This window comes from Rana temporaria, chromosome 9 (genome assembly GCF_905171775.1).
Source record: "Rana temporaria chromosome 9, aRanTem1.1, whole genome shotgun sequence".
Classification (NCBI taxonomy): domain Eukaryota; kingdom Metazoa; phylum Chordata; class Amphibia; order Anura; family Ranidae; genus Rana; species Rana temporaria.
Genome location: NC_053497.1, coordinates 174,025,296 through 174,052,104, shown reverse-complemented (window position 1 = coordinate 174,052,104; position 26,809 = coordinate 174,025,296). Strand labels below are relative to the sequence as shown.

The 26,809-nt window shown below is 45.6% G+C and overlaps 1 protein-coding gene across 3 annotated transcripts in view; it reads right to left on the bottom strand.

Annotated features, from left to right (window-relative positions):
* DIAPH2 (diaphanous related formin 2) overlaps positions 1 to 26,809 on the bottom strand; it is a 1,333,979-nt gene that overhangs the window by 923,153 nt on the left and 384,017 nt on the right. For all 3 annotated transcript variants that reach the window (XM_040325027.1, XM_040325028.1, XM_040325029.1), the window contains one exon: positions 9,093 to 9,203. In XM_040325027.1, coding sequence (XP_040180961.1) covers positions 9,093 to 9,203 — 111 coding nt within the window. The remainder of the gene's footprint in view (positions 1 to 9,092; positions 9,204 to 26,809) is intronic.

Sequence of the window (26,809 nt, the reverse complement as noted above, 5' to 3'; positions counted from 1 at the left end):
GGAACAGTTTGGTGATGGCCCCTTTCTGTTCCAACATGACTGCACAGCAAGGTCCATAAAGACATGGATGAGCGAGTTTGGGGTGGAGGAACTTGACTGGCCTGCACAGAGTCCTAACCTCAACCCGATAGAACACCTTTGGGATGAATTAGAGCGGAGACTGCAAGCCAGGCCTTCTTGTCCAACATCAGTGCCTGACCTTGGGGGGGGGGACCTCTCCTGTGAACAGGAACAAAGAGATTTTTAATACAGCTTACCTGTAAAATCTTTTTCTTGGAGTACATCACGGGACACAGAGCGGCATTCATTACTATATGGGTTATATGGAGTACCTTCAGGTGTAGACACTGGCAATCTCAAACAGGAAATGCCCCTCCCTATATAACCCCCTCCCATAGGAGGAGTACCTCAGTTTTGTAGCAAGCAGTATGCCTCCCAAAATGGTCCTCAAAAAAGAGGGGTGGGAGCTCTGTGTCCCGTGATGTACTCCAAGAAAAAGATTTTACAGGTAAGCTGTATTAAAAATCTCTTTTTCTTTATCGTACATCACGGGACACAGAGCGGCATTCATTACTATATGGGATGTCCCAAAGCAATGCTTACAATGAGGGGAGGGAGAACATCTCCAAGACAAAAGGATTTAATTTAGAGATATACTCAAATCATAATAAATCCAACTTAGTTGAGAAAAATAATTTTAAATTTTAAATTTAACTCAAAAAAGAGGAGCCCCCGGAATCCGAGGGTCTCAAACTGCAGCCTGCAGCACTGCCTGCCCGAAGGCAGTATCAGTATTCCTTCTTACGTCCAACTTGTAGAATTTTGTAAACGTGTGGACAGAAGACCAGGTTGCCGCCTTGCAAACTTGAGCCATAGAGATCTGGTGGTGTGCTGCCCAGGAGGCGCCCATGGCTCTAGTAGAATGAGCCTTTAATGATACTGGAGGAGGCAACCCTTTCAAGCCGTAGGCCTGAGTGATTAATTGCTTAATCCACCTAGAAATGGTGGACTTTGCAGCTGCCTGCCCCTTCTTGGGCCCATCCGGTAGAATGAACAGCACATCTGTTTTCCGGATCTTCTTTGTAGCTTTAAGATAGGCCTTCATGGCCCTGACAATATCCAAGGTATGCAGCAACCCTTCCTTTCTGGAAGTAGGTTTAGGGAAGAAGGATGGTAATACCAAATCCTGGTTCAAATGAAAACTGGATATGACCTTCGGTAGGAAGGAAGGATGAGGGCGGAGAACGACCCTGTCCTTATGAAAAACAAGATATGGTTCCTTACAGGATAAGGCCGCTAGCTCCGAAACTCTTCTTGCGGAAACTATGGCAACCAAAAATACTAACTTCCTTGTCAGTAGAACCAAAGGAATTTCAGCCAACGGCTCAAACGGTTGTTTCTGTAAACTTGACAGAACAAGATTTAAATCCCACGGACAAAGCGGGGATTTAACTGGAGGTCTAATACGTAAGACCCCTTGAAGGAAGGTCTTAACCAGCGAGTGGGTGGCCAGCGGCCGCTGAAACCACACTGACAGAGCAGAAATCTGTCCTTTGATTGTGCTTAATGCCAATCCTTTATCCACTCCTAGCTGGAGAAAACTTAATACTCTATCGATGGTAAATTTGCGAGAAAGCCATCGCTTGGACTCACACCAGCCTACATAGGCCTTCCAGACCCTGTAATAAATCACCCTAGAGACCGGTTTCCTGGCTCTGATTAGGGTAGAGACTACTTTCTGAGACAGACCTCTACCCCTGAGAATCAGGGATTCAGCTTCCAGGCCGTCAAATTTAGATGCCGTAAGGCAGGGTGGAGGATCGGACCTTGCGATAGCAGGTCTGGCCGTAGAGGAAGAGTCCAAGGGTCTCCCACTACCATCTTTAGGATGAGTGAGTACCATGCCCTTCTGGGCCATGCTGGAGCTACCAGGATGACTGGTATGTGTTCCACCCGGATCCTGCGCAGCAGGCGGGGTAGTAACTGGAGCGGGGGAAACGCATAAAGAAGTTTGAACTGATGCCAAGGGCAAACCAACGCATCGGTTCCGCAGGCCATCGGATCCCTTGAGCGGGATATGAACCTGTCTAGTTTCTTGTTGAGTCTCGATGCCATGATATCCACGTCCGGCACTCCCCATCTTTGGCAGAGTGCTTGAAAGACTTGTGGATGCAGAGACCATTCCCCCGGCCATAGAGTCTGGCGGCTTAAGAAGTCCGCCTGAAAGTTGTCCACTCCTGGAATGAATATTGCCGATATGCAGGGCACATGCGCCTCTGCCCATAGGAGAATCAAGCTCACCTCTCTCTGAGCGGCTTGACTCCTGGTTCCCCCTTGGTGATTTATGTATGCCACGACCGTGGCATTGTCTGATTGAATTCTCACCGGGAACCCCTGCAATTTTGACGTCCAAGCCCTGAGGGCTAGTCGAGCAGCTCTGAGCTCCAAGATGTTGATGGGCAACTGCTTCTCTGGCTTTGCCCAAGTACCTTGGCGAGTGCAACCATCCAAAATTGCTCCCCAGCCCGTCAGGCTGGCGTCTGTGGTCACTATCTTCCAAGCCACTGGGCTGAAAGACTTCCCCTTCAGTAGATTCTGAGGGTCTAACCACCAACACAGACTTTGTCGGACTCTTGATAAGAGCGGCAACGGGATATCCAAGGCCTGTGGCCTTCTGCTCCATGCTGACAGGATGGCTGCCTGTAGGATGCGAGTGTGGCTCTGGGCGTATGGTACCGCCTCGAACGTGGCCACCATCTTGCCTAGTAACCTCATACATAGGCGAATAGTCGGTTCTTTCTTGCTTAGAACCAGTAGGATTAATTCCTTGATGGCTTTTACCTTCCTCAGAGGTAGGAACACTCCTTGTTGTTCTGTGTCTAATCTCATGCCGAGATATTCCAACTGCCTTGTGGGCTGGAAAGCTGACTTTTCTCGATTTAGGACCCAGCCGAACCTCTCGAGGTATTGGACCGTGAGGGCCACTGCTCGCTCCAAGCCGGGAGACGAGTGGTCTATGACTAGGAGGTCGTCCAGGTATGCTAGGATCGTGACCCCTTGGATCCTTAGCTTGGCTAGGATCGGAGCTAGGACCTTCGTGAACACCCGGGGGGCCGTAGCCAACCCGAAGGGAAGCGCCACGAATTGGAAGTGACGCGAAGCCACCATGAAGCGTAGATATCTTTGATGTGGCTGATAAATTGGAACATGAAGGTAGGCATCCTTTATGTCTATGGACGCCATGAAGTCGTCCTTCTGGAGTGTGGCAGCTGCTGACCGCACGGATTCCATCCGAAATGAGCGGATCTTTAGATATGCATTTACCATTTTTAGGTCCAAAATTGGCCTGACATCTCCATTGGATTTTGGGATGATGAATAGGTTGGAGTAGAAACCCAGCCCCTGTTCCAGGACTGGCCGGAATCCGAGGCAGATCGTTTGGAATCCTCGACTCCTGGAAATGAGGAGGAGGAAACCTTAGGAAATCTAATTTGTAGCCTGTGGCCACGGAAGACCGTACCCACTCGTCGGGAATGCTGGCTTCCCAAATCTCTGAAAAGAGTCGCAGCCTTCCCCCCACCTTCGTGGGTGGGGGCGCCCCTTCATAAGGTTGGCTTGGGGGCTGGTTTTGCTGGTTTGCGAAACCACTGCCTTTTGCCTCTAACAGCCTGTCCTTGTGATTTGCTGTTGAAGCCGAAGTTTGCTTTTGCAGGAGGCCGTCGATACTGCTTGGCATTAGAGGGCCCCTGCCCAGGGGAATACTGTCGTTTAAACGCAGGCCCCTGAACCTTCTTCTTAGTTGGCAAGAGAGTACTCTTGCCGTTTGAAATGGTCTGAATGTATTTATCTAGGTCTTCTCCGAAGAGTCGTCCTCCATGGAAGGGGAACCCTACCAGGAGCTTCTTGCATGGGGGCTCAGCCTCCCAGCCTTTTAACCATAAGAGTCTTCTCATATGGATAAGGGATAACGATAAACGTGACGCTTGCTGGATAGAATCCTTGATTGCGTCTATCGTAAAACATATGGCCTTAGGGACATCCGAAAATTCTTCTGCCTGCTGGGCAGGAATAAGTTTAAGCATCTGCTTAAATTGATCCGATAATGCTTGAGCGACCCCAATCGCAGCCACAGCTGGCTGTACTACTGCCCCTGCAGTAGTGAAGGAGTTCTTAAGTAGTGCTTCCAAGCGCTTATCAACTGGATCCTTGAACACCTGTATGTTTTCTACAGGGCATGTTAACGATTTGTTAACACATGAGATGGCTGCGTCCACTGCAGGAGTAGCCCATCTTTTGGAAAATTTTTCTTCCATAGGATATAGGACAGAGAACTTCTTAGGTGGTAAGAAGATCTTATCTGGCTTGTTCCAATCTTGGAACAAAACTCCCTCTAATAGAGGATGGATCGGAAACACAGCATTGCTTTGAGGCGCCCTCAGTGAGCCCAAAGCTGAAACCGTCGATACCTGGAGATCTGGTACTGGCAAGTTGAATGCCCTATGGACCAAGTCCGACAATCCTTGAATCCACCAGCTCTCCCTCAGGGAGACTGCCCCAGACTCCTCTGTATCCGGATCTTCGATCCCTGAACCTACTTGGTCCTTGTCCAAGAGGTCGTCCAATTCCCCTGAGGAAAGGACCTCCTCTTCTGAGGGTCCGCGCTCGGGCGACGGAGATCTATTCCGCTTACTGCCCCGCATAGCTGCGGCTATCATTTTACCCATGCTTTTCTGCATCTCTTTTAAAGAGGTGAGTAATACCTCCTCCGTGACCATCTTAGGGTTGGACTGACCCGCGTCAGCTCCAGCCCCAGATCCCGATGGCCCCAAGGCTCCCTGTGGGGAAAGCAGCGGCATAGCTTTGTCCGAGACCTCAGACTCTCTGGGGGAATCCCCACCTCTTGTACCCTTGTTTTTTGATGCCATGGTACAATACCGAGGTACACCTGCTACTTATTGGTACCTGGGACTTATAAATAGTTAAATGCCCAAACACCTGTTTGGGGGATAAAAAATGCTTCCTCTCCCCTAGATGACACTTTTTTTTTTTTTTTTTTTTCAAAAAAAATCTTTTTTTTTTTTTTTTCAAATCTAGGAAAGAAAAAACATTCTGTCCCCCTGAGTAGTATTGCAAGAAAAACTATGAGATGGAAAAGAAACAGCCTATTCCTAGGCTTGAAAACAGTCTTTCTGAAGACTGCAATATTCTTTCTGGCCACTGTGTGTCCTCGGCGCCCCGTGCTTGCCGTTCTGGTCTTTCCTCCTCAGTTCCAAAGTATTGAATGAGCTATATGGAACAAACAAGGAAGGGCCGCCCCTTCCTTAAGCCACTGACCCGCCCTTCCCCCCCAGCAATCTCAAACAGGAAATGCCCCTCCCGACAGGGGGGGGTGGGGTTGGGAGGAAGGGACCTCTCTGCTCCAGCAAACTGCAGCCTGCAGCCTGGAACCATGAGGAGGTCAGCGTTTTGCCTGCTTTGCAGGCCGTGAGGAGGAAGACTGAATGGAGCATCGCCTGGAGGCTTGCAGGTAAGCACAGCTCTCTGACACACACATATACTTTTATATCACACAGGCCCCACTCAATGCTTTTCCAACACTACAAGGGAGGTCACATCTTATGGGGAATAATACATATAGAGCCATCCTATCTTTATGATATGTGACTAGTTTGCCAGATGCAGCGCATAACTTTAGGCATGTCCCCTGTGACCCCCCAGAAAAAACCTGCTAAGAACCAAGTTCCGCAAGTTTTCCCCTCACTTACCTGCTCCATGCCGCAGGACTTTGCCAAGCAAGAGGCCCAATCTTCCCCCATCTCGGTGGGGATGTCTAGACCTTCAGGCCCTGGGTTCCTATGAAGGATCCACTGTCCTGGGCCCATATAGCACTCTGGCAACAGAAACATTAGGCACCCAAAGGTTTCTAAGTTCTGGGCCCAGGGTCCAGCTCTCTAAAAAGAAAAGCATTATGGGCTATACCCCAAGGGTTTGGGGTCCGGTTACTGACCACTTTAGCGCTGAGGCTTTTTTGGACAGAACCGGTTAGCTCACCTAATCCCAAGGATGTGGAGGCAAGCTAAACCATGACTAACACCTAAGACACTGGCGGAAAAACTGAGGTACTCCTCCTATGGGAGGGGGTTATATAGGGAGGGGCATTTCCTGTTTGAGATTGCCAGTGTCTACACCTGAAGGTACTCCATATAACCCATATAGTAATGAATGCCGCTCTGTGTCCCGTGATGTACGATAAAGAAATATCCCACTTGTCAAGATTTAAGGAGCTGTGTCCGTCCATGGACGATAAGAGAAAATAGGATTTTTTGTACTCACCGTAAAATCCTTTTCTCTGTCGTCCATGGGCGGACACAGCTGCTTAAATCTTGACAAGTGGGTTATGTTCCTGTTCACAGGAGAGGACCTCTCCTGTGAACAGGAACATAACCCACTTGTCAAGATTTAAGGAGCTGTGTCCGTCCATGGACGATAAGATTAATCAAATTTTTTTCATCCCCTGAACATTTGTAAAATATAGAATGTGGCCCTTGTGCTCATTAGTTTGTAGACAGACCCATCGCCTAAGTATTTGTACTTTCAAATGATCGACAGAGAGAGTGGCGGAAAAAAAAGAAAAGAGAATCGCGAGTAGTTTAGCTTATCAAAAAAGAAAAAAAAGAAAGCAGAAAAGAAAAGAAAAATTCTCATTTTACAGCCAGAACTCAGCAGGCCACCTGAGAGTTTAAAAAAGAAAAAAGACGATACCAGGCATTCTACATGAGTGAAACTGTATGTGACACAGAACACATTTAACATAAATATACCCCCAAGTTATTCAATTAAGGAAACAGACCATTTTATGGTCAACTCAATTTAAATTGTCTCCTCGGCACACACTGCTGGAAACAATAACGTTAAAGAGAATGTGCGGTGAACTTGGAGAGGGGCGCCATGAACGTCGCAGCTGGGATCTGACCCGGGGCTGTCAAACGTCTTTGCCATGCATCCGCTCGAATAAGCTTTAATTCTTCCCCTGAGCATTGGTCCACCAAAAAGAGGATCACAGTAAGGAAAGGGCTATTTTAATACTTCTTGAAAGCTGAATTTGTTTTACTGCAAGGTGACAAGAGAAGGGGTGACATAATTCACCAGCTAGGAGGTATGGAGTCGAGATAGCGAAGGCTGCACCTTTTATTGTACAAAAGTGCTGTATTGTAGGTTATAATGACTCTCAAGGTCCACCGAATGGTGGTTTAAGGGTCTAAGATCCACCTAAGGGTCTAGGGTCTGTCACTGTGAAGACATTATTATATTTTTATCTACCACAAAGAGAAAGTTATCATAAAACATTCCTCTCTTACTAGATTAAGACCCATTTATATTAAACATGATGTAAGTAGACCATCTTGAGTCATTGCTAAGCATGGAGTGCCAAACAGGAGCTTCTTTGGGGTAGGATCACGCAAGATGAGTGCTAGGTGACAAGAGAAGGGGTGACATAATTCACCAGCTAGGAGGTATGGAGTCGAGATAGCGAAGGCTGCACCTTTTATTGTACAGAAGTGCTGTATTGTAGGTTATAATGACTCTCAAGGTCCACCTAATGGTGGTTTAAGGGTCTAAGGTCCACCTGAGGGTCTAGGGTCTTTCACTGTGAAGACGTTATTATATTTTTATCTACCAAAAAGAGAAAGTCATCATAAAACATTCCTCTCTTACTAGATTAAGACCCATTTATATTGAACATGATGTAAGTAGACCATCTTGAGTCATTGCTAAGCATGGAGTGCCATACAGGAGCATCTTTGGGGTAGGATCACGCAAGGTGACTGCTAGGTGACAAGAGAAGGGGTGACATAATTCACCAGCTAGGAGGTATGGAGTCTAGATAGCGAAGGCTGCACCTTTTATTCTACAGAAGTGCTGTACTGTAGGTTAGAATGACTCTCAAGGTTCACCTAATGGTGGTTTAAGTGTCTAAGGTCCACAAAGGGAAATCTCAACAGGACAAAGACCATAAAAAACAAAAACAAGCTGGATGGTGGTTTCACCATCCCCACCTGTTCCCATGTCCCTGCTAGAGGAAGCAAGATGATACTTTCAAAATCTGACAGCTGTCCCAAGATAAAAAAAAGCAATGGGAGCTCTTTCTTCGGGGACACCTATTCCGATGATCAATGGATTTCCTCTCATTTCCCATTATGTCTCCAGAAACAAAGGGAAATCTCAACAGGACAAAGACCATAAAAAACAACAACAAGCTAGATGGCGGTTTCACCATCCCCACCTCTTCCCATGTCCCGGCTGGAGGAAGCATGATGATACTTTCAAAATCTGACAGCTGTCCCAAGATAAAAAGGAAATTAAGATCTTCCACTGGGGACACCTATTCCGATGACCAATAAATTTCCGCTTATATCCCATTGTGCCTCTAAAAACTAACGGGAAATCTCAATAGGACAAAGACAGCAAAGACCAAAAAAAAGTGGGATGGTGGGTTCAACCATCTCCACCTCTTCTCAAAGCAGAAAAAAATTTGCTTTCTGGTTTCTGATTAGAGGTCAAATTGAATTTCCAGCTCAAACTTTTTGTTCTGGATAGGGTAAGGAAAGGTTAAAAGCCCAGCTAAAGAAAAAAGAGAAATCTTCCAATGGGGACACGTATTCTGACGGCTGATGGCTTTTCACAAATTTTTTTGTTGTGCCAATCTCAACAAGGCACAAGCAGTAAAAAAACATAAATGAGCTAGGTAATGGTTTCACCCATCCCCACCTCTTCCCCCCTTAAAAAAAGTTGTTTCTAGTACGCTTTAAGGTTATATCTGGTACAACGCGGTGGCCTATTCTGGTGGTCAATGGTTTTCCTCTCATTTTTTTTTGTAGTGCCGAAGTGAAGGGAAATCTTCTCAAGACACGGAGAGTAAAAACCATAAAAAGATAGAAAATGGTTTTAACCTTCCCAACCTCTTCCCAAAAAAAAAAGTTTCCCTCTGGTACACGTTAAAGTTATAACGGGTTTAATTAAATAGACGTTTCCCGTGTTTGTACTAGAGTGTGTGAAAGAACGACTAGATAACGAGGAGGGCTCCAACTTACAGGTAAGATTTGCTTTAACCCGCATCTTAAGAATTCATTCCTCAGGTGTATCCTGAAGTCCAAATCTTCCGGAGAGGTCAGGAGGGCGTTAATGAACTGCATACAAGACACCTGCGGAGGGAAGTTAGAGGAAGAAAATCAATGAAAAGCAACAATGTGAAAAATGAACAGAAAACAGCAACAGAAATCGGCCGCAACAAAGGTCCAGAAACCAATTTTTTTTTTACATGGAATTATTGCCAAGAATATTAAATCACATATACACCTAGGTACATGTTGCTGCCAGCGTTTTCAGAAATGTGGCAAAGTGTGCAACGCGCTTTCGTGGCATTATTTTTTAATGGCACCCCAAACGCAGGTAGCAGCTTTGTGTTTTGCCACGCATGTGCAAAATACAGAATGCAAAAGACGCTTGGGCACAGTGCCAAAAAAAAGGTACCTGAGCTCATTTGGCACACTTCTCGTGCATAGGGAAGCCCATACACATGCATGGGCTTATATTTGCTGTTGCACAACAAAACACGCCATAAAAAGTGATGCGTCACGACACGCAGGTGTGAATGGGGCCTGAGGAACTGATTATTCACTGTGTTCATTCGGGAAAGGAAGGGGGTGGTAAATTACTGGCCCCTTCCTCGCTCTCCATCCTGAAACATCTCCTGCAGCAGCCGACAGGAGAGGGGAGAAGATGGCAGGGCTGTGAGGGGGGGGGGTACTAGGAGCGCACACATGGGGCACAGGCCACAGAGAAAGAAGAGAACCTGGACAGGAGGGGCAGTGGAGTTGGCATTTACTGGAACTGATCCCTGTATTTTCCTACAGGGGGTGGGGCGGTGGAGAAGCAGGCTTTCAGCCGCCCCAGGGGGATAATGGAGGGGACCAGTTCCAGTATATGATGCTCCCGTCGCCTCTCCTGTTCAAGTGTAAAACCAAAATGATAGGGAGGCAGCATGGGCCCCCTGGAGCATTGGCGGGGTTGCCATTACGACCAGTGAAGATACGCCAGTGTGCAAGTGGTGATTAAGGTGTGCCCAGGCACAACCAGAACACCCCATGCACATGCCTATGGTCTTAGATTTACATTTCTACGATGCTGTAAAGTGTGCATTGCAGAATCACACATGACATGTGTTGCCATTCTGAATGGTACCCGAATTCAGACAACACATGCTTTGCAACATGCCACAATGCATGACAATGCAGCAAGGTTTTGCCCAATATTAATGACTCTCGGGCCTCGTACACACGACTGTTTTCTTTTGGCAAAATCCATAAAGAAAAATGCTGGCAGAGTATTTTTGCCAAGAAAAACGGTCGTGTGTATGTTTTTCATTGAGAAAACCTTTGTGGAATCTCGACGAGAAAAAAAGAGAACATGCTCTCTTTTTTCTTATCGGGAGTCTCAATTTCCTTGTTGTGTTTCTCGTCGGGCTGGTTTACGAAGAGAAACACGTTCATTTGTATGCTTAGAAACCCGCGCATGCTCAGAATAAAGTATGAGACGGGAGCGCACCTTCGGTAAAAGTAGCGTTCGTAATGGAGATAGCACATTCCTCACGCTGTAACAGACTGAAAACCACAAACCGTCTCTCACCAAACTTTTACTTAACACGCAGTAACATGAGATTAGCAAAAGCAGCCCCAAGGGTGGCGCCAGTGGAATCGAACTTCCCCTTTATAGTGCCGTCGTACGTGTTGTATGTCACCGCGTTTGAGAACGACAAAATTTTGTCTTGACAGTGTGTCATCGCAGCATTTTTTTTCCCCCCGCAGTTTTCCTATGGGGAAACACTGCTCTGGAGCATATACACAACCGGTTTTCCCGACAAAAACTCTCAGGCAGATTTCCTGTCGGGAAAACCGGCCGTGTGTACACAGGGAAAACTGACTGAGCCAGTTCTCGGTTTTCCCGGCGGTCTTTTGACCGCCGAGAAACCCGATCGTGTGTACAAGGCATTAGGGGAAATGACAGCCCATTAATTTCATTGGGCTACTATGACGCAATGACAACCCATTATTTTCAGGGGGCTGCTTTAAAATAACATTTCAACGCACTAAAAAAAATATCTTCCTGAGAAATATTCCACATCTTTGACCGTTTCGTAGACAGTTTTACAGACAATGTTTTAAGTCTCCAAAAACTCATCACAAGTATCAGCTGTGGGGAAAAAAATTAATTAGCTGTGAATTTGATTATAGCTTCAGCGCCGGCAGAGAGTGGAAACAGTGAATTAAATCTAACAAGTATTATTAATATCAGGAATAATTTTACAGTAACATTTTGTGTAAGTAGCTGTTGAAAATTGAGAATCCGCTGCGCTGGAATACACGAGATACAATAGGTCATGTAATAAGTGTATTCTGTAACAAACAAAAGATCTTTTGTTCCAGGAACTGAGACTTGTTTCTGTAATTTGGTAACTCTAGACACTATCGGAGTCTTCTTCATTTGTGTATGCATGAATTCATTACTTGGCTTCCATAAATTGATTAAGTTAAAATATCACACGACCCCAAGGCAATATTTTAGACATAGGTGGAACATGGGGGCAAGTCATTTAACAATGTCTTATTTGTCCTGGGGACTCCAGTGATGAGATCTTTCACCTTTGTACCTAGATTCATTCCCTCCTACGCCAACGTTGTGCTCCCTTCCCAGCTTTGGAAGTTGTCACACCTTCATATAGGATATTCTGTCACTGGAGTCCCCAAGAGGTGAGCCCACCAATTTCCATTGAATTGTCCCTTAATAAAAAATGGACAGGGAAGTCTGACACCAGTATAGTGGTTATAGCCGATGTGTAGACCTGGGGATCCATATACAAAGAATACTGTCTGTTTTATAACATACACTTTCTTAGAGGAAGCATCTTCCATTTGAAAGAATTTTCCATAAAGAGCAATGAAAAAATCAGTCTGAAAAATATGAATGTCCCTTCTGATGTTGATACAACCAGACCAGACCCGTTTACTGCACTGCTTAATTTGAAACCAGATTGCTTAACACATGCCCAATTCAAACTTTGTCCAACTCCTCACGGCCACAAAACAAACAATGGCAAAGGCATGGAAGTCCCCTGTATTAGTGTTGGCTGAGACGAGGCATAGAACGAATACCACCATATCCCATGCCAAAATGACGGCTATCGAATTAGACCAAATTCTCAAATTTGATAGATATGGTACCCATGGATAAAATATTACCTACCGCCAACCTTCGATGCATCGGTCCTCATACCATGGTAGCCGTTTCATTCACTGTTCCATTCATCCATTTAATCAACCAAACCATCCCTTGCACTGGCACCTGAGTCGACCTTGTGGACCTCTCCAACTTTCTACCTTTCTTCTCTTCTACTTTTTCTCCCCTCTCATTTTAATTTTACAGCTCTCTTCTTAAATCCATACAACCTGTACCCTCAAAACTCATTAGTAAATAATTAAAGTTGGTATTATTATTATTATTATTATTATTATTATTATTATATAGGATTGAATTTACTGTTACATGACTTCTTACCAACTCCTCTTAAAAGATATTTTATCTAATTATTAATGTTTATATAATATTGTATAACAAATAGGTGCATTATCTCTATTTCTATTAGTGTAATTGACAATCCTGTCAATTGATGTGTATCTAATAAAATCCTTTGACAAGGAAAAATATGATTTTCCCAATACCAGAGATCAAAACAATGTGACCAGGTTGAGAAAAGGCTCTGTTTATGGTGGTTCCATCATCTTTAGAAGGTAAGAGATTAGGATTGTTGGTCCAAAAACCAAAATGCCAGCTCTACAGATGGCCTTGCCTATAGGTATTTGTTTGTGAGAGAGCTTACGTTCAATTGGACTTACTTATACGAGTCACACATATATTCATGTGATAATTCAAACAATGATTCAATGCAACTAAACTGATCAAATCGAATAAAAATCACAAACCAGAGACCCTTGTTCTGATCAGTTAAGAGAGCCCCAACAGAAGTTGTCAGGCAAACCAGATTTCTTTTTATGAAGAGGTAAGTAAAACCTTGGACAGAGGGGTGGCTGTGGACGTGGTATACTTGTATTTTGCCAAAGCGTTGGATACAGTTCCACACACACGGCTCATGTGTAAGGTAAAGTCTACAGGATTGGAAATATCAGTTTTTAAATGGATAGAAAACTGGCTACAAGACAGAATTCAGAGAGTCGTAGTTAATGATTCTTACTCTGAATGGTCGAAGGTTATCAGTGGTGTACCCCAAGGTTCAGTGTTGGGACCATTAGTTTTGAATATCTTTATAAATAATATTGGGTCTGGGATCAAAAGTAACATTTCTGTCTTTGCAGGTGACACCAAGCTATGCAGTGGAATAACGTCCTTGCAGGATGTCTCCAATTTACAAGCCGACCTCAATGCTCTGTCTAATTGGGCGACTAAGTGACAGATGAGGTTTAATGTTGATAAATGTAAAGTTATGCACTTGGGGACTAAGAATATCCATCATACATACTAGGGGGATTACAACTGGGGGGATCCGTAGTGAAGAAGGATCTGGGGGTTTTGATAGATCATAAGCTCAATAATAACATGCAATGCCAAGCTGTGGTTTCCAAAGCGAGCAAAGTCCTTTCTTGTCTTAGGAGAGGTATGGACTCCAGAGAGAGAGAGAGATATAATGTTTCCCCTGTTCAAATCATTAGTAAGACCCAGTGGCGTTGCTAGGGGGGTGCGGGGGGTGCGGGCCGCACCGGGTGACACCCACTAGAGGGGTGACACCATCCCGATTTAAAAAAAAAAAAAAAAAACTTTTTTTTTTTTTTTTTTTTTTTTTTTTTAGCTGACATGACCAGAGGTGCAGGTGGCTGTGTAATGTAAAAGGGGTGCAGTGATGCAGGGTGTTGTGTAACATAAAAGGGTCCAGAGGTGCAGGGGGCTATGAGATGTAAAGGGGGCCAGTGATGCAGGGTGCTGTGTAATGTAAAGGGGTCCAGAGGTGCAGGGTGCTGTGTAATGTAAAGGGGTGCAGAGGGCTGTGTAGTGTAAAAGGGTCCAGAGGTGCAGGGGGCTATGTGATGTAAAGGGGTGCAGAGGTGCAGGCGGCTGTGTAATGTAAAAGGGGTGCAGTGATGCAGGGTGCTGTGTAATGTAAAGGGGTCCAGTGATGCAGGGTGCTGTGTAATGTAAAAGGGGTGCAGTGATGCAGGGTGCTGTGTAATGTAAAGGGGTCCACAGGTACAGGTGGCTTTGTAATGTAAAAGGGTCCAGAGGTGCAGGGTGCTGTGTAATGTAAAGGGGTACAGAGGGCTGTGTAGTGTAAAAGGGTCCAGAGGTGCAGGGGGCTATGTGATGTAAAGGGGTGCAGAGGTGCAGGCGACTGTGTAATGTAAAAGGGTCCAGAGGTGAAGGGGGCTGTGAGATGTAAAGGGGTCCAGTGATACAGGGTGCTGTGTAATTTTAAAGGGGTCCAGTGATGCAGGGTACTGTGTAATTTTAAAGGGACCCAGTGATGCAGGGGGCTGTGTAATGTAAAGGGGTCCAGTGATACAGGGGGCTGTGTAATGTAAAGGGGTCCAGTGATGCAGGGGGCTGTGTAATGTAAAGGGGTGCAGGGTACTGTGCAATGTAAAGTGGTCCAGAGGTGCAGTTGTGGAGAGGGGTACACAGTAGTAACAAAAAGATATTGAAGGATGCAGAGGTATGCAGGGGGCACAGTGGGGTGTTTTTACCTTTTTAACGTGGGGGGGGGGGGTGCCAGATATTGGATCCGCCCTGGGTGCCAAATGCTCTAGGTACGCCCCTGGCCTATAGGCTCCTGAGATGTGAATTCCGGTTCTGGAGAAAGAGAGGTGGGGGAGGGGGGACAAAGAAAAATGGAGATAAAGAAGAAGGGATAGAACGCACAAGAAAGATGGATAGGGAGAGAGAGAAAAATGGAAGAAAGGAGAACTGAGAGCAAACAGTAGGGTAAAAAATATTTGAAATTTTTTATTGGGGGGGGGGGGGGGGGTGACACCATATTTTACCGCACCAGGTGACACCAACCCTAGTGACGCCACTGGTAAGACCTCATCTGGAATATGCAGTTCAGTTTTGGGCACCAGTTCTCGAAAAGGATATCAGGGAACTGGAGAAAGTGAAAAGAAGGGCAACCAAACTGATAAGAGGAATGGAGGAGCTCAGATTAGAGGAACTAAATGTATTCTCCTGAGAAGAGGAGATTAAGGGGGGATATGATCAACATGTAAAAATATATAAGGGGTCCATATAGTGAACTTGGGGACAAATGAGCACTCTTTACGTCTAGAGGAAAAGAGATTTAATCTCCAAATATGGAAGGTTGCTTCACAGCAAGAGCTGTGAAAATGTGGAATAGACTCCCTCCAGAGGTGGTTCTGGCCAGCTCAGTAGATTGCTTTAAGAAAGGCCTGTTTACTTTCCTAAATGTACATATAATAACTGAGTCCTAAGATTTGTAGGTAAAATTGATCCGGGGAATATCCGATTGCCTCATGGGGGATCAGGAAGGAATTTTTTCCCCTGCTGTAGCAAATTGGATCATGCTCTGCTGTTTTTTTTTTTGCCTTCTTCTGGATCAACTGTGGGTATAGAATTGGGTATATGGGATTGTATGATATATATATATTTTTTTTTATGGTTGAACTGGATGGACTTGTGTCTTTTAGCAACCTGAATAACTATGTAACTATGTAATTTCAACTCATAAGCGTGAATCGGTCATGGCAAGAATTTGTTGAACCCCTTTGGGCACTCAAACAAAATTAATTTTGATATGTTTGGTTTTCATTGATCATTTCCAAAAATCATTGATCACTCATTTTTTGTGGTTGATATTTCCAGTCAGTCACAAGCATAGAACACTACCACACGTGTTGCACTGTACTATTACTTTTGTCTCTGAGGAAGAGGGTCCGCCCTGCCAACGCACAAGCCGTAGCTGTAATCTATGTCATCCGGACTCTCCAGCTGTTTGGTTCCAGTAGGAGACCTTCTGGAGGCATTTATCTCTTTGAAGCAGTGATGCCTATGCTTGTTTTTTTACTTCTATTCATGATCTTTTATACAATTTTAATTAAACCTAGCCATTGGTAATACACTAGGTCGGTGCGCCCTTCTTTTCCTTTTACGTGTTGCATTATTGCAGGGTTTGGGCTTGTTTTCAATGGGTAAACTAAGCTTGCAGAGGCGTTCGAGGCGCTTATGAGATTATCGAGAGTTTGAGCATTTGAGCTGCCGTTGGCCTCCTTATGACCTGCAGTTGGCCTTCTTCTAGGCTGCATCAACTGGTACTGCATTCCCATTGACATGCATGGGTAGAGAAGCTGTTCTGACAAGAAAACAAAATCCCATTGACACAAGCCTTTAGTCTTACAAGCAAATTCATAGTTTACAAAAATGAACTTCAGTTTTATGGCTTTCTTCCAAGCAAAGAAGATCAATTAGAAGCACCTTTCAGCTGAAGGGGGCAAATATTTTCTTTTTTCTTGAACACAGCTCCATCTTCAGAGAGCGTCTGCTTGAATAGGTCACGTTTCGCCTGGTGACATGTGCGAACAAGCCGAAGAACAAGTCCAATCGCCAAATTCATAAAGACTGGAGGTGCCATCTGCTCACGTTGCTTCCTGCCAGGAGAAATCCCGGCTTAATGGCTTGTGCTAATACATTACGAGTGAAGGGAACATTTATATCAGAAACAAGTTAATGAGTCTTGTACTCGTTTCACTCACTCAAAACCATGGATGATTTTATCACTTTTGCTTTCTCTGCCATTGCTGTATTTTAAGTGGTGGATTTTGGGGATGTTTGTTGGGGACCTTTGAATAGATGCTGTAGAATGTTTAGCCAATTATATTGTCATTAGTATTGCCATACTCAAATGGTTATTAAATATTCACTTTTTTTCTACCAAAAATATGTAGCAGAATGCATTTCGGCCTAAACTTAAGACATTTGATGTAAAAAAATAAATACATTTTATTAAATTTTTTATAGCAGAAAATAAAAGGTCAAGTGGTTAAGGTAAACTCAGTGGACAGCCTGTTTGGCTTAAGAGATAAGCGGATGGTTTGCCCCCTATTTGTATTTCTTCCACTTTTATATATGTTACCTTCCCGCTGTCTATGGTTCCTAAGGAATCTGCAAGTGCTAGCACCTGCTGCATCCCTAGCAACCGCCATTGTCATGAGCCATGTAAGGAAACGGGGCAGGCATAGCCATGACATAACTGTCCAAAGGCGGTCACTGGCCATATTTGTACAATTACATTGACCATATATAACCACGGGGTCAATAGGTGAGCAGTACTCTTGGGGGTTTGGTTGTGTGCACCGGGTCCATTGTTTTTTTTTTTTATTTCAGTGAGTTGGTGGGCATGGTTATTGACAAATTTAAAATGAGGGACATTTTTTTTTAAAGAAATTATACAATTTTTGGGTGCATTTATTTCTAGGTCACCCGAAGGTGTGCACAGCCTATTGCATTAGGGTGTGCAACCTAAAGCTCAAACACATATGCATTGTGTGTGCATGTGTATACTGACGGTGTCAGTAGAGCAGTAGATGTGTTCAGTAGGGCAGAGATTGGTATCAGCATGGCAGTGGGCGGGGTCAGTAAGGCAGAGATTGGTGTCAGTAGGGCAGTGGGCAGGGTCAGTAAGGCAGCGATTGGTGGCAGTAGGCGGGATCGGCAGGGCAGAGATTAGTGTAGGGCAGTGGACAGGGTCAGTAGGGCAGAAATTGGTGTCAGTAGGGCAGTAGATGGGTTCAGTAGGGCAGAGATTGGTATCAGCATGGCAGTGGGCGGGGTCAGTAAGGCAGCGATTGGTGTCAGTAGGGCAGTAGGCGGGATCAGCAGGGCAGAGATTAGTGTGAGTAGGGCAGTGGACAGGGTCAGTAGGGCAGAAATTGGTGTCAGTAGGGCAGTGGATGGGGTCAGTAAGGCAGAGATTGGTTTTCAGTAGGGCAGTAGGCGGGATCAGCAGGGCAAAGATTAGTGTGAGTAGGGCAGTGGACGGGGTCAGTAGGGCAGAAATTGGTGTCAGTAGGGCAGTGGGTGGGGTCAGTAAGGCAGAGATTGGTGTCAGTAGGGCAGTAGGCCCTTTTTATAATTATTTTTTTTAATATTTTTTTATAATTATTTTTTTGCATTTTTTTGGGGGCCCCACTAGGGGGCTTTGGTGAAATATCAGAGATCTAAACAAGGGGAAACTGCACCACACGGGGTGATTAGGGTGCGCATGTCAATGAGTTTACCTTTTTTTTTTCTACATGAGTAGAGATACTATGGTTCCCCTTATTTATTCATGCCAGTGGTGCTATCAGGGGGCCCCCTTATTTTATAAAAAAACTTCCAGATTCTGATAAGCCAGCCACCAGCCAGGGTTACTGCGAAGGGGAATACCCTAGTCTTAAGCCCCTATGTTCACAACACATGGTCTGGTATGGTTTGGCTAAAGATTCATAAGGGGTAGGGATGCCTAAAACATTGTTTTATACTTTCTGCTGATATATGAGGAACACACTCAGCTCTCTGTGTTGCAACCCTTACTGTGATATATATATATATATATATATATATATATATATATATATATATATATATTTTTTTTTAAAGTGTCAGACTTGCAGTGACTGTTAAGACACAAGGATTACATGCAATCAGGCCAGGGTTTCAATTCCCTCGATATTCCGGATGAACGCAGTGCGCTCTTGCATTGTCACCTTGACCCCGGAATAAAGCAGAATACAATCACATCTCCTGTCCTTCCATCACTTAACTCCTCTTCTCATATCGGCTTGTAAAAATTACAGGAGTGTGTGTGTGTCAGCCGGCCTTAACCTCTGAAGGCAGAGCCATTCACTCAATCATTATCTCATTCACACCAGCTATTCCGGGACTTGACTTCTGTCCCCCTTCACCGACAGTCAAAGCTTAAATAAATACGTGTGCAAAATGTCTCTCACTCACTTCATTTTCTCCAGAACTTTGAAACTGAAGGCGACGAAGACAATAGAAACATTGAATAGCGATGGCAGAAAAAAGGCCAAGAAGTCCAACAAGGTTGAATGAACGCAAATTCCTACAGACGCCCTCTAAAGTCGTGTGGAATGCTATTCAGCACTCTATAGCAGTGTTCCTCAACTAGGGTGCCGAGGCACCCTAGGTTGCTGTTTGGGTTCCTGTGAAATGCCAAGAGCACAGGATCCAGTTTGACCTGAATCAGCATCAAGAGTTGCCAGGGTGCTGGTGGACCATCCGCCAGCACCATACCAACCAATAGCACTCTAGGGCTGGATGCACAGCAGTTGATTTAATGGAACCGGAGAGTGCAAAATCTGGTGCAGTTCTGCATAGAAACCAATCAGCTTCCAGTTTTTTTAAGGCTCAATTAAACAAGCTGAAGTTAGAAGCTGATTGGCTACCATGCACAACTGCATCAGATTTTGAACTCTCCAGTTTTAGTAAATAAACCCCACAGTGTCTTGCAGTACTATGGTGTTAGCAGATGGACCGCCCATACCATGGCAACACATAATGCTGATCCAGGGCAAACTGGGTCCCCAGGGTGCTACAGTAAAACACTAAACTAAGGAAGAGGGGATGGATTGTCAAGGGCTACTCCAAAACTAGGCCCTATCATGCCAATGGCGTTTGAGGACTATCTTGGTACCCAGAAAATGTACAAAAGTTCTTAAAAATGTATATAAACATTTATTGAGAAAATTACATAAAAAACATCAACAACAACAAACCAATAGTAAAGTTGTTGTAGATTCCACGCATTTGCATTTAGGAAATTGAAAGCCCCACTGTTATTCTTTTTATTTTATTCGTTTTTATTAGTATTCTTTGACACCAACTATGAGTACTGTATCTCTTCATAGATGTTTACGGTTGACTCCTAAAGAAGTGACATTTATCGCGAAACATGTTGAGGACCACGTCTGAACCCACATCTCTGTGTCCCCACATACCAGTGGGGTGCTCTATTTCCTAAATGCAAATGCATGGAATCTATAACAACTTTACTATTGTTTTGTTGTTGATAATGTCTTTTAAGTACCGTATTTATCGGGTTACACCGCGCGCCGGCGTATAACGCACCCCAAACTTTGGAAGGTATTTTTGGGGAAAAAAACGTACATTTTTGGAGGTGTCCGTCTGCGGCTTTCCTCGCGGAGTCCGTCCAGTCCATCCGCACCTTGCCCGGGGTTGCAGCGGTGTTTGTTTTGGATTTGGCGCCGAGAGGAGGTGGATTTCATGTGTGTTCGGCTCCTCTCGCGTGGCCGCGGGTGGAGCCGAGCGTGGCCTAGCCGCGTGCGCAGTACACTCGGCTCTTTGCTCGGCTCTACGCTGCGGCGCTCAGCTCGCGTGGCTGCGGGCGGAGCCTAGCCGAGTGCAAAGTACACTCGGCTCGGTCTATTTCGGCGGCGCCCAGGAACAACAGTATCGGCGTATATAGCGCACCCACGATTTCCCCCTAATTTTAAGGGGAAAAAAGTGCGCGGTATACGCCGATAAATATGGTAATTTTCTCAATAAATGTTTATATAATTTTTTAAAAAATGTTGTACATTTTCTGTGTACCGAGATACTGTAGTCCTCAAACATCATTGGTGTCATAGGGCCTAGTTTTGGAGTAGCCCTTGACAATCCATCCCCTCTTCCTTACTGTATATCTATAGGATGATGGTACCTACCCCTACCCCTACTTGATAACCTTCGCATGAGACAACAACCTTTTAACACACTAAACTAAACGATTCTCAAATATTTTAGAAAGTAGGCCTCTGCCTCACTGCTGGAGCCAAAAGGTAGGGCACTGATCTGAAGAGGGCACTGTGCGATTGGGAAGGGGGGGTGTTTAATGAGGGGACACTTTGATGAGGACACTCTGTGTTTAAGAGACTCTGTCATTTAAAGGGCACTGTTTGATTGGGGAGCTCTGTATTGAGGGCACATTTTGATGGGAGACTCTGATGTGACAAGAAGGCTCTGTGGTGAAAGTGAGACTCTGATGTGATAGGGGGACCTCTAGTGTAATGGGAGACCTCTGAGGTGAAGTGAAAACTCTATTGTGAGAGAGGGCTCTGATGTGATGGGAGGACCTGTAATGAGGGACCTCTGATGTGATGAGGGACTTCTAATACGATGAGAGGACTTTTGATGGGATGGGGAGGGGCTGATGTGTTGGAAGGACTTCTATTGTGATGGGAAGACTTCTGATGTGATGGGAAGACGTCTGATGTGATGGGAGGATGTCTGATGTGATGGGAGGACGTCTGATGTGATGGGAGGACGTCTGATGTGATGGGAGGACATCTGATGTGATGGGAGGTCCTCTGAAGTCATGGGAGGTCCTCTGAAGTCATGGGAGGATCTTTAATGTGATGGAAGGACTTATGATGTGATGGAAGGACTTATGATGTGATGGAAGGACTTATGATGTGATGGAAGGACTTATGATGTGATGGAAGGACTTATGATGTGATGGAAGGACTTATGATGTGATGGAAGGACTTATGATGTGATGGAAGGACTTATGATGTGATGGAAGGACTTATGATGTGATGGAAGGACTTATGATGTGATGGAAGGACTTATGATGTGATGGAAGGACTTATGATGTGATGGAAGGACTTATGATGTGATGGAAGGACTTATGATGTGATGGAGGGACTTATGATGTGATGGAAGGACTTATGATGTGATGGAAGGACTTATGATGTGATGGAAGGACTTACGATGTGATGGAAGGACTTACGATGTGATGGAAGGACTTACGATGTGATGGGAGGACTTACGATGTGAGTGGAGGACTTACGATGTGAGTGGAGGACTTACGATGTGAGTGGAGGACTTACGATGTGAGTGGAGGACTTACGATGTGAGTGGAGGACTTACGATGTGAGTGGAGGACTTACGATGTGAGTGGAGGACTTACGGTGTGATGGAAGGACCTCAGATGTGATGGGGGACCTCAGATGTGACGGGGGACTTTAGATGTGATGGGGGACCTCGGATGTGATGGGAGGACCTTTGATGTGTTGGAAGGACCTCTGATGTGATGGGAGGACCTCTCATGGATTGGGAAGGTGACTGATGTGATGGAGGGACCTTGGATGTGATGGGGGACCTTGGATGTGATGGGGGACCTCTGATACAATGGAGTGACCACTGATTTTATTAAGGGACATTTGATGTATTGGAGAGACCTCTGAAGTGATGGGAAGACCTCTGTTGTAATGGGGGACCTCTGATGTGACAGTAATTCCATTAAGGTAGTTGTGTGCATCATCCCACACCCAGATGTCCCGTTGAGAAGTATTATGTTTTTTATACTTTAGACTGGGGTGCCTTGAGATTTTGCATACTTTTCAAGGGTGCCGCCACAAAAAAAATCAGGTGAATGGAATATTTTTTGGCCCTTCGGAAAACGGTCAAAGCATTTTTCTTATCAATGGAGACCCATACAAAGATACTTGACGAGAATTGCTAGATTCAATGTGCGATAATCCAGCGTAGTGCCCTTCTGTAGGATGGAGTGACCCCATAAACCCATAAGAAAAATCGCTCCTTTGATTCTGGGAAATCATTTTATTACACAGCGCACTGAACTCCGAGCCAATCGCTGACCAAAACTACTGGCCTGTAATTTTTATCCTGCACGCTTCTCTGCATCGGAGGGTATGTTAAGCAGCTCCAGTTAACTATAGCAGAGTTTTATAGAAGTCATTATGATTTATGGGAATTAATAAAGCCAGAGTTACCCATCTCCCAGCCATTGTGATGGAAGCGTAATCAGTCCTCGTTAAGTCCTGCGATACGGTTTAATGGACCAATAAGGAGGATTTGTTCTTAAAGGTCATGTCCACGGAGAAAGGAAAACTTATCACAGAGTTTGATACAATTTGAAAAGTTATTAGATAAAACGCAGCTTTGAAATCCAGAGAGTGTAAATTGAGTGCGAAATACGCGGCCGATTCTTGTTTTTTTAATTTTTGATGCATGATGCTGTGACAGTTTCCCGACTGTTATCTTGCGGCGGTGGCACTTTGATGCGACAAGGCTTTTTTGGTTTTGTGGTTAGCACTGTGGCTTTGTAGCATTGCGTTTCTACCTAAACTTCCTATCAGGAGAATATTATCTGCGTGAAGTTTGTTCTCCCCATGTTTGTGGTGATGTCCTCAAAGTCCCTCGCTGTCTTCTAATTAAAATCATTATTGGCTTCTCAGCAAACTAGCATGGTGATGGATTTGAATTTTTCTGCGAGCTGCGTGACGCATTACATAGTTAGGTTGAAAAAAGACACAAGTCCATTTAGTTCAACCAAAAAAAAAATACCATATACACAATCCTTTACCCACAATTGATCCAACATTGTACAATATGTTGGTGTCATATAAATAGATAAACTAGATACAGTATATACTCGAGTCACCTTTTTGCGCCTGATCTCCCGCAATTTGGGGACCCGGTACTTGGCACACATGTAGCCCCACTCTTCCTCTACAAGTGTGAAAAGTTTGTTGTCCAGGGGACCCACGGCCGGGGAGTAACGGTTTTTCAAAGTCAGCACCCCTTCCATAGACTCTAATGTTAAACGGTAATTTTCTCTGGTGATTTTGGGGACTTGGTACTGGCCAGTCGTAGTGCCTCTGGACCCAGAACTTGGCCACACATGTATCCTCATTTCTCCTCTACAAGTGTGCAAAGTTTGTTGTCTGGGGGATCTACAGCTGGGGAGTAACGATTTTTAAAATTTGGCACCCCTTCCATAGACTCCCATGTTAAATGTCAGTCTAATCATGGGCACAGTGAGGCATGGACACAGTGAGGCATGGACACAGTGAGGCATGGACACAGTGAGGCATGGACACAGTGAGGCATGGACACAGTGAGGCATGGACACAGTGAGGCATGGACACAGTGAGGCATGGACACAGTGAGGCATTGACATTGAACCCAGTGAGGCATACAGATGGACACCCTAGGCTTATACACGAGTCAATACATTTTCCCATTTTTTTGTGGTAAAATTAGGTGCCTCGGCTTATATTCGGGTCGGCTTATACTCGAGTATATAGGGCCGGTGCTGCCTGGAATCTTGCAACCAGTGACAATTTACGCTCAGACAGTGAGGCCAGGAGCGCCTAGTGCAGCACTGCTGTCCCCACCCACCTCAGCACCTCCTCCTTCTTCCGGCACCCAGCGGAAAGCAGCAGGGACTGGTGTGATCTTCACTCTCCAGATAGTGACTCCACTTCTTTCCTTCAATGCATGTGGCTCATGCAGAGGGAGTGACAGCAACACTGCATCTGGTGGCAGGCTATGGGTGGCAAAAGGCACTGCATCTGGTAGCAAGTGGCACATTCACCTGACAAATAACCCGCCGCCAAATTCCACATCAACCCCCGAGACTACATTTCCCCCCAGCCCCCTCATCTTTTTTTGGGGAAGGTGAGAGAGGGGGTGTGTCCCTGAATGGCAGTTTGAAAATGTGGTCACCCCAAGTTGATCTGGGAGATTGGACATCAACAAACCACATGTCACCTTCATATTATCGCGGGGCCGAACTTTGCAAGTAAAGTCATTTCCCCTGTAATTGGAAACCCATTTTTATACATCATACACCCTGCAGATTGGCTCATCTTCACGTCAATGGCCCTGTATCTCCACACTTGGCAAAGGCCTTTATCATCTAATAATTCAGGGCTGTTAAGAAACTCCAGAAAAATCAGGCCAACGGCTGCCAGTAGCTGAGCCTAGAGTCTCGCTTGAGCACTTTAATGGTTAAATGGCACTGGATTACTTGCGGAGGGGGGGTTGTGTGCCATTTAAAATATTTTCTGTTCGGCACAAGCGCTATTAAACAGAACAAGCAGTGAGTGACGGAACACAAAGACAATAATCCGCAGGAAAGCGCCATTATCGGTGGTTAATGTCCCGCGGCAAAGGTGGCCATTTTTAAAGTTCCAGCAACACCAACCATGTTAACAACACACGTTTCTGGCTGAAAGCAGTTATGCTAAATTCTTAATTGTGGATAAAAGATGCACTAAAACGCCAGGAGGGCACTTCACTGACGGCCTTGTGTACAAGGAGCCTTACTCTCAACCTGAAAAATAAGACTCAAGTATATATAAATGTAGCACTACCGCTGCAGGGGTTGCAGATGACTGCGTTCCCCACTCTGGCACAGCCAGGCATTTCTACACTGTCCAGACACAAGGAATAGTCTTTGAGCTTGGTTTTTGTTGTTTTTTTGGGGGGAAATAATTTGGATGGGGAATATAAATGATGGGATGTGCAGTTTAGCTTGCAGCAAAACAGGGACAACTTCATCATTATGTACAGCTCCAGATTAGTCTTCCTACTGAAACTGGCAGTCTCTAATTGAAAAGATGCAAATGCCCCTTAAGGACTAGGAACTCTCAGGCCCCGTACACAAGACCGAGTTTCTCGGCAGAATTCAGCCAGAAACTCGATCGGAGCTGAATTCTGCCGAGAAACCCGGCCGTATGAACCCTTTTTCAGCCGAGGAAGCCGACGAGTTCCTCGTCAAGCCAAATAGAGAACATGTTCTCTATTTCCTCGCTGTTCAATGAGGAAAGTTGACTCGCCGAGATCCTCGGCGGCTTCACACAGAACTCGACGAGCAAAACGATGAGTTTTGCCCGTCGAGTTCCTCGGACGTGTGTCCTTTAGAAAGTAGCACAAAGTGGTGGAGACAACATTCCGGAGTATCTCTAACTCCCCTGTAGACACTTGTCCCAGTTCTACCGACTGCAGGAAATTATAACCCACCTGGCTGTTTCTTCACAAGTCTACCCCCGGCTGCCTCTTCACCAGCCCATCCCGCTGCCTCTTTACCAGCCCATCCCGCTGCCTCTACACCAGCCCATCCCACTGCCTCTACACCAGCCCATCCCACTGCCTCTACACCAGCCCATCCCACTGCCTCTACACCAGCCCATCCCGCTGCCTCTTTACCAGCCCATCCCGCTGCCTCTACACCAGCCCATCCCACTGCCTCCTCACCAGCCCATCCCGCTGCCTCCTCACCAGCCCATCCCGCTGCCTCCTCACCAGCCCATCCCGCTGCCTCTTCACCAGCCCATCCCGCTGCCTCTTCACCAGCCAATCCCGCTGCCTCTTCACCAGCCCATCCCGCTGCCTCTTCACCAGCCCATCCCGCTGCCTCTTCACCAGCCCATCCCGCTGCCTCTACACCAGCCCATCCCGCTGCCTCTACACCAGCCCATCCCGCTGCCTCTACACCAGCCAATCCCGCTGCCTCTACACCAGCCAATCCTGCTGCCTCTACACCAGCCCATCCCAGCTGCTTTCGGAGACCTCCCAGGGCAAGGTAAAGGAAACATTTAAGCACAACGCTGCCTTCCAGAGAGACCTGCTACATGTGGCAGTCTCTCCCCTTGTTAGTCCCTGTCCATGCTGATGTACACACACTGTCTTCCGTGCTCCCGCTGCGCTGCCACTGAGAAAAGTTTATTTTTAAACCGTTCTGCTGTCAGGATCCTCCCAAGTCAGCTCAAGCTTCAGCCTGGGAAACCCCCCCTGGCAGGGGTTCCTTTTAAGGGTCACCGACAGTCTCCTCAGCACTCCATCTCTATCTCCCACCTGACTCCCCTGTCAGCATAACGCATCTATATTTAAAGACTGGCTCAGACACCATGTCTGGCCCACTGCC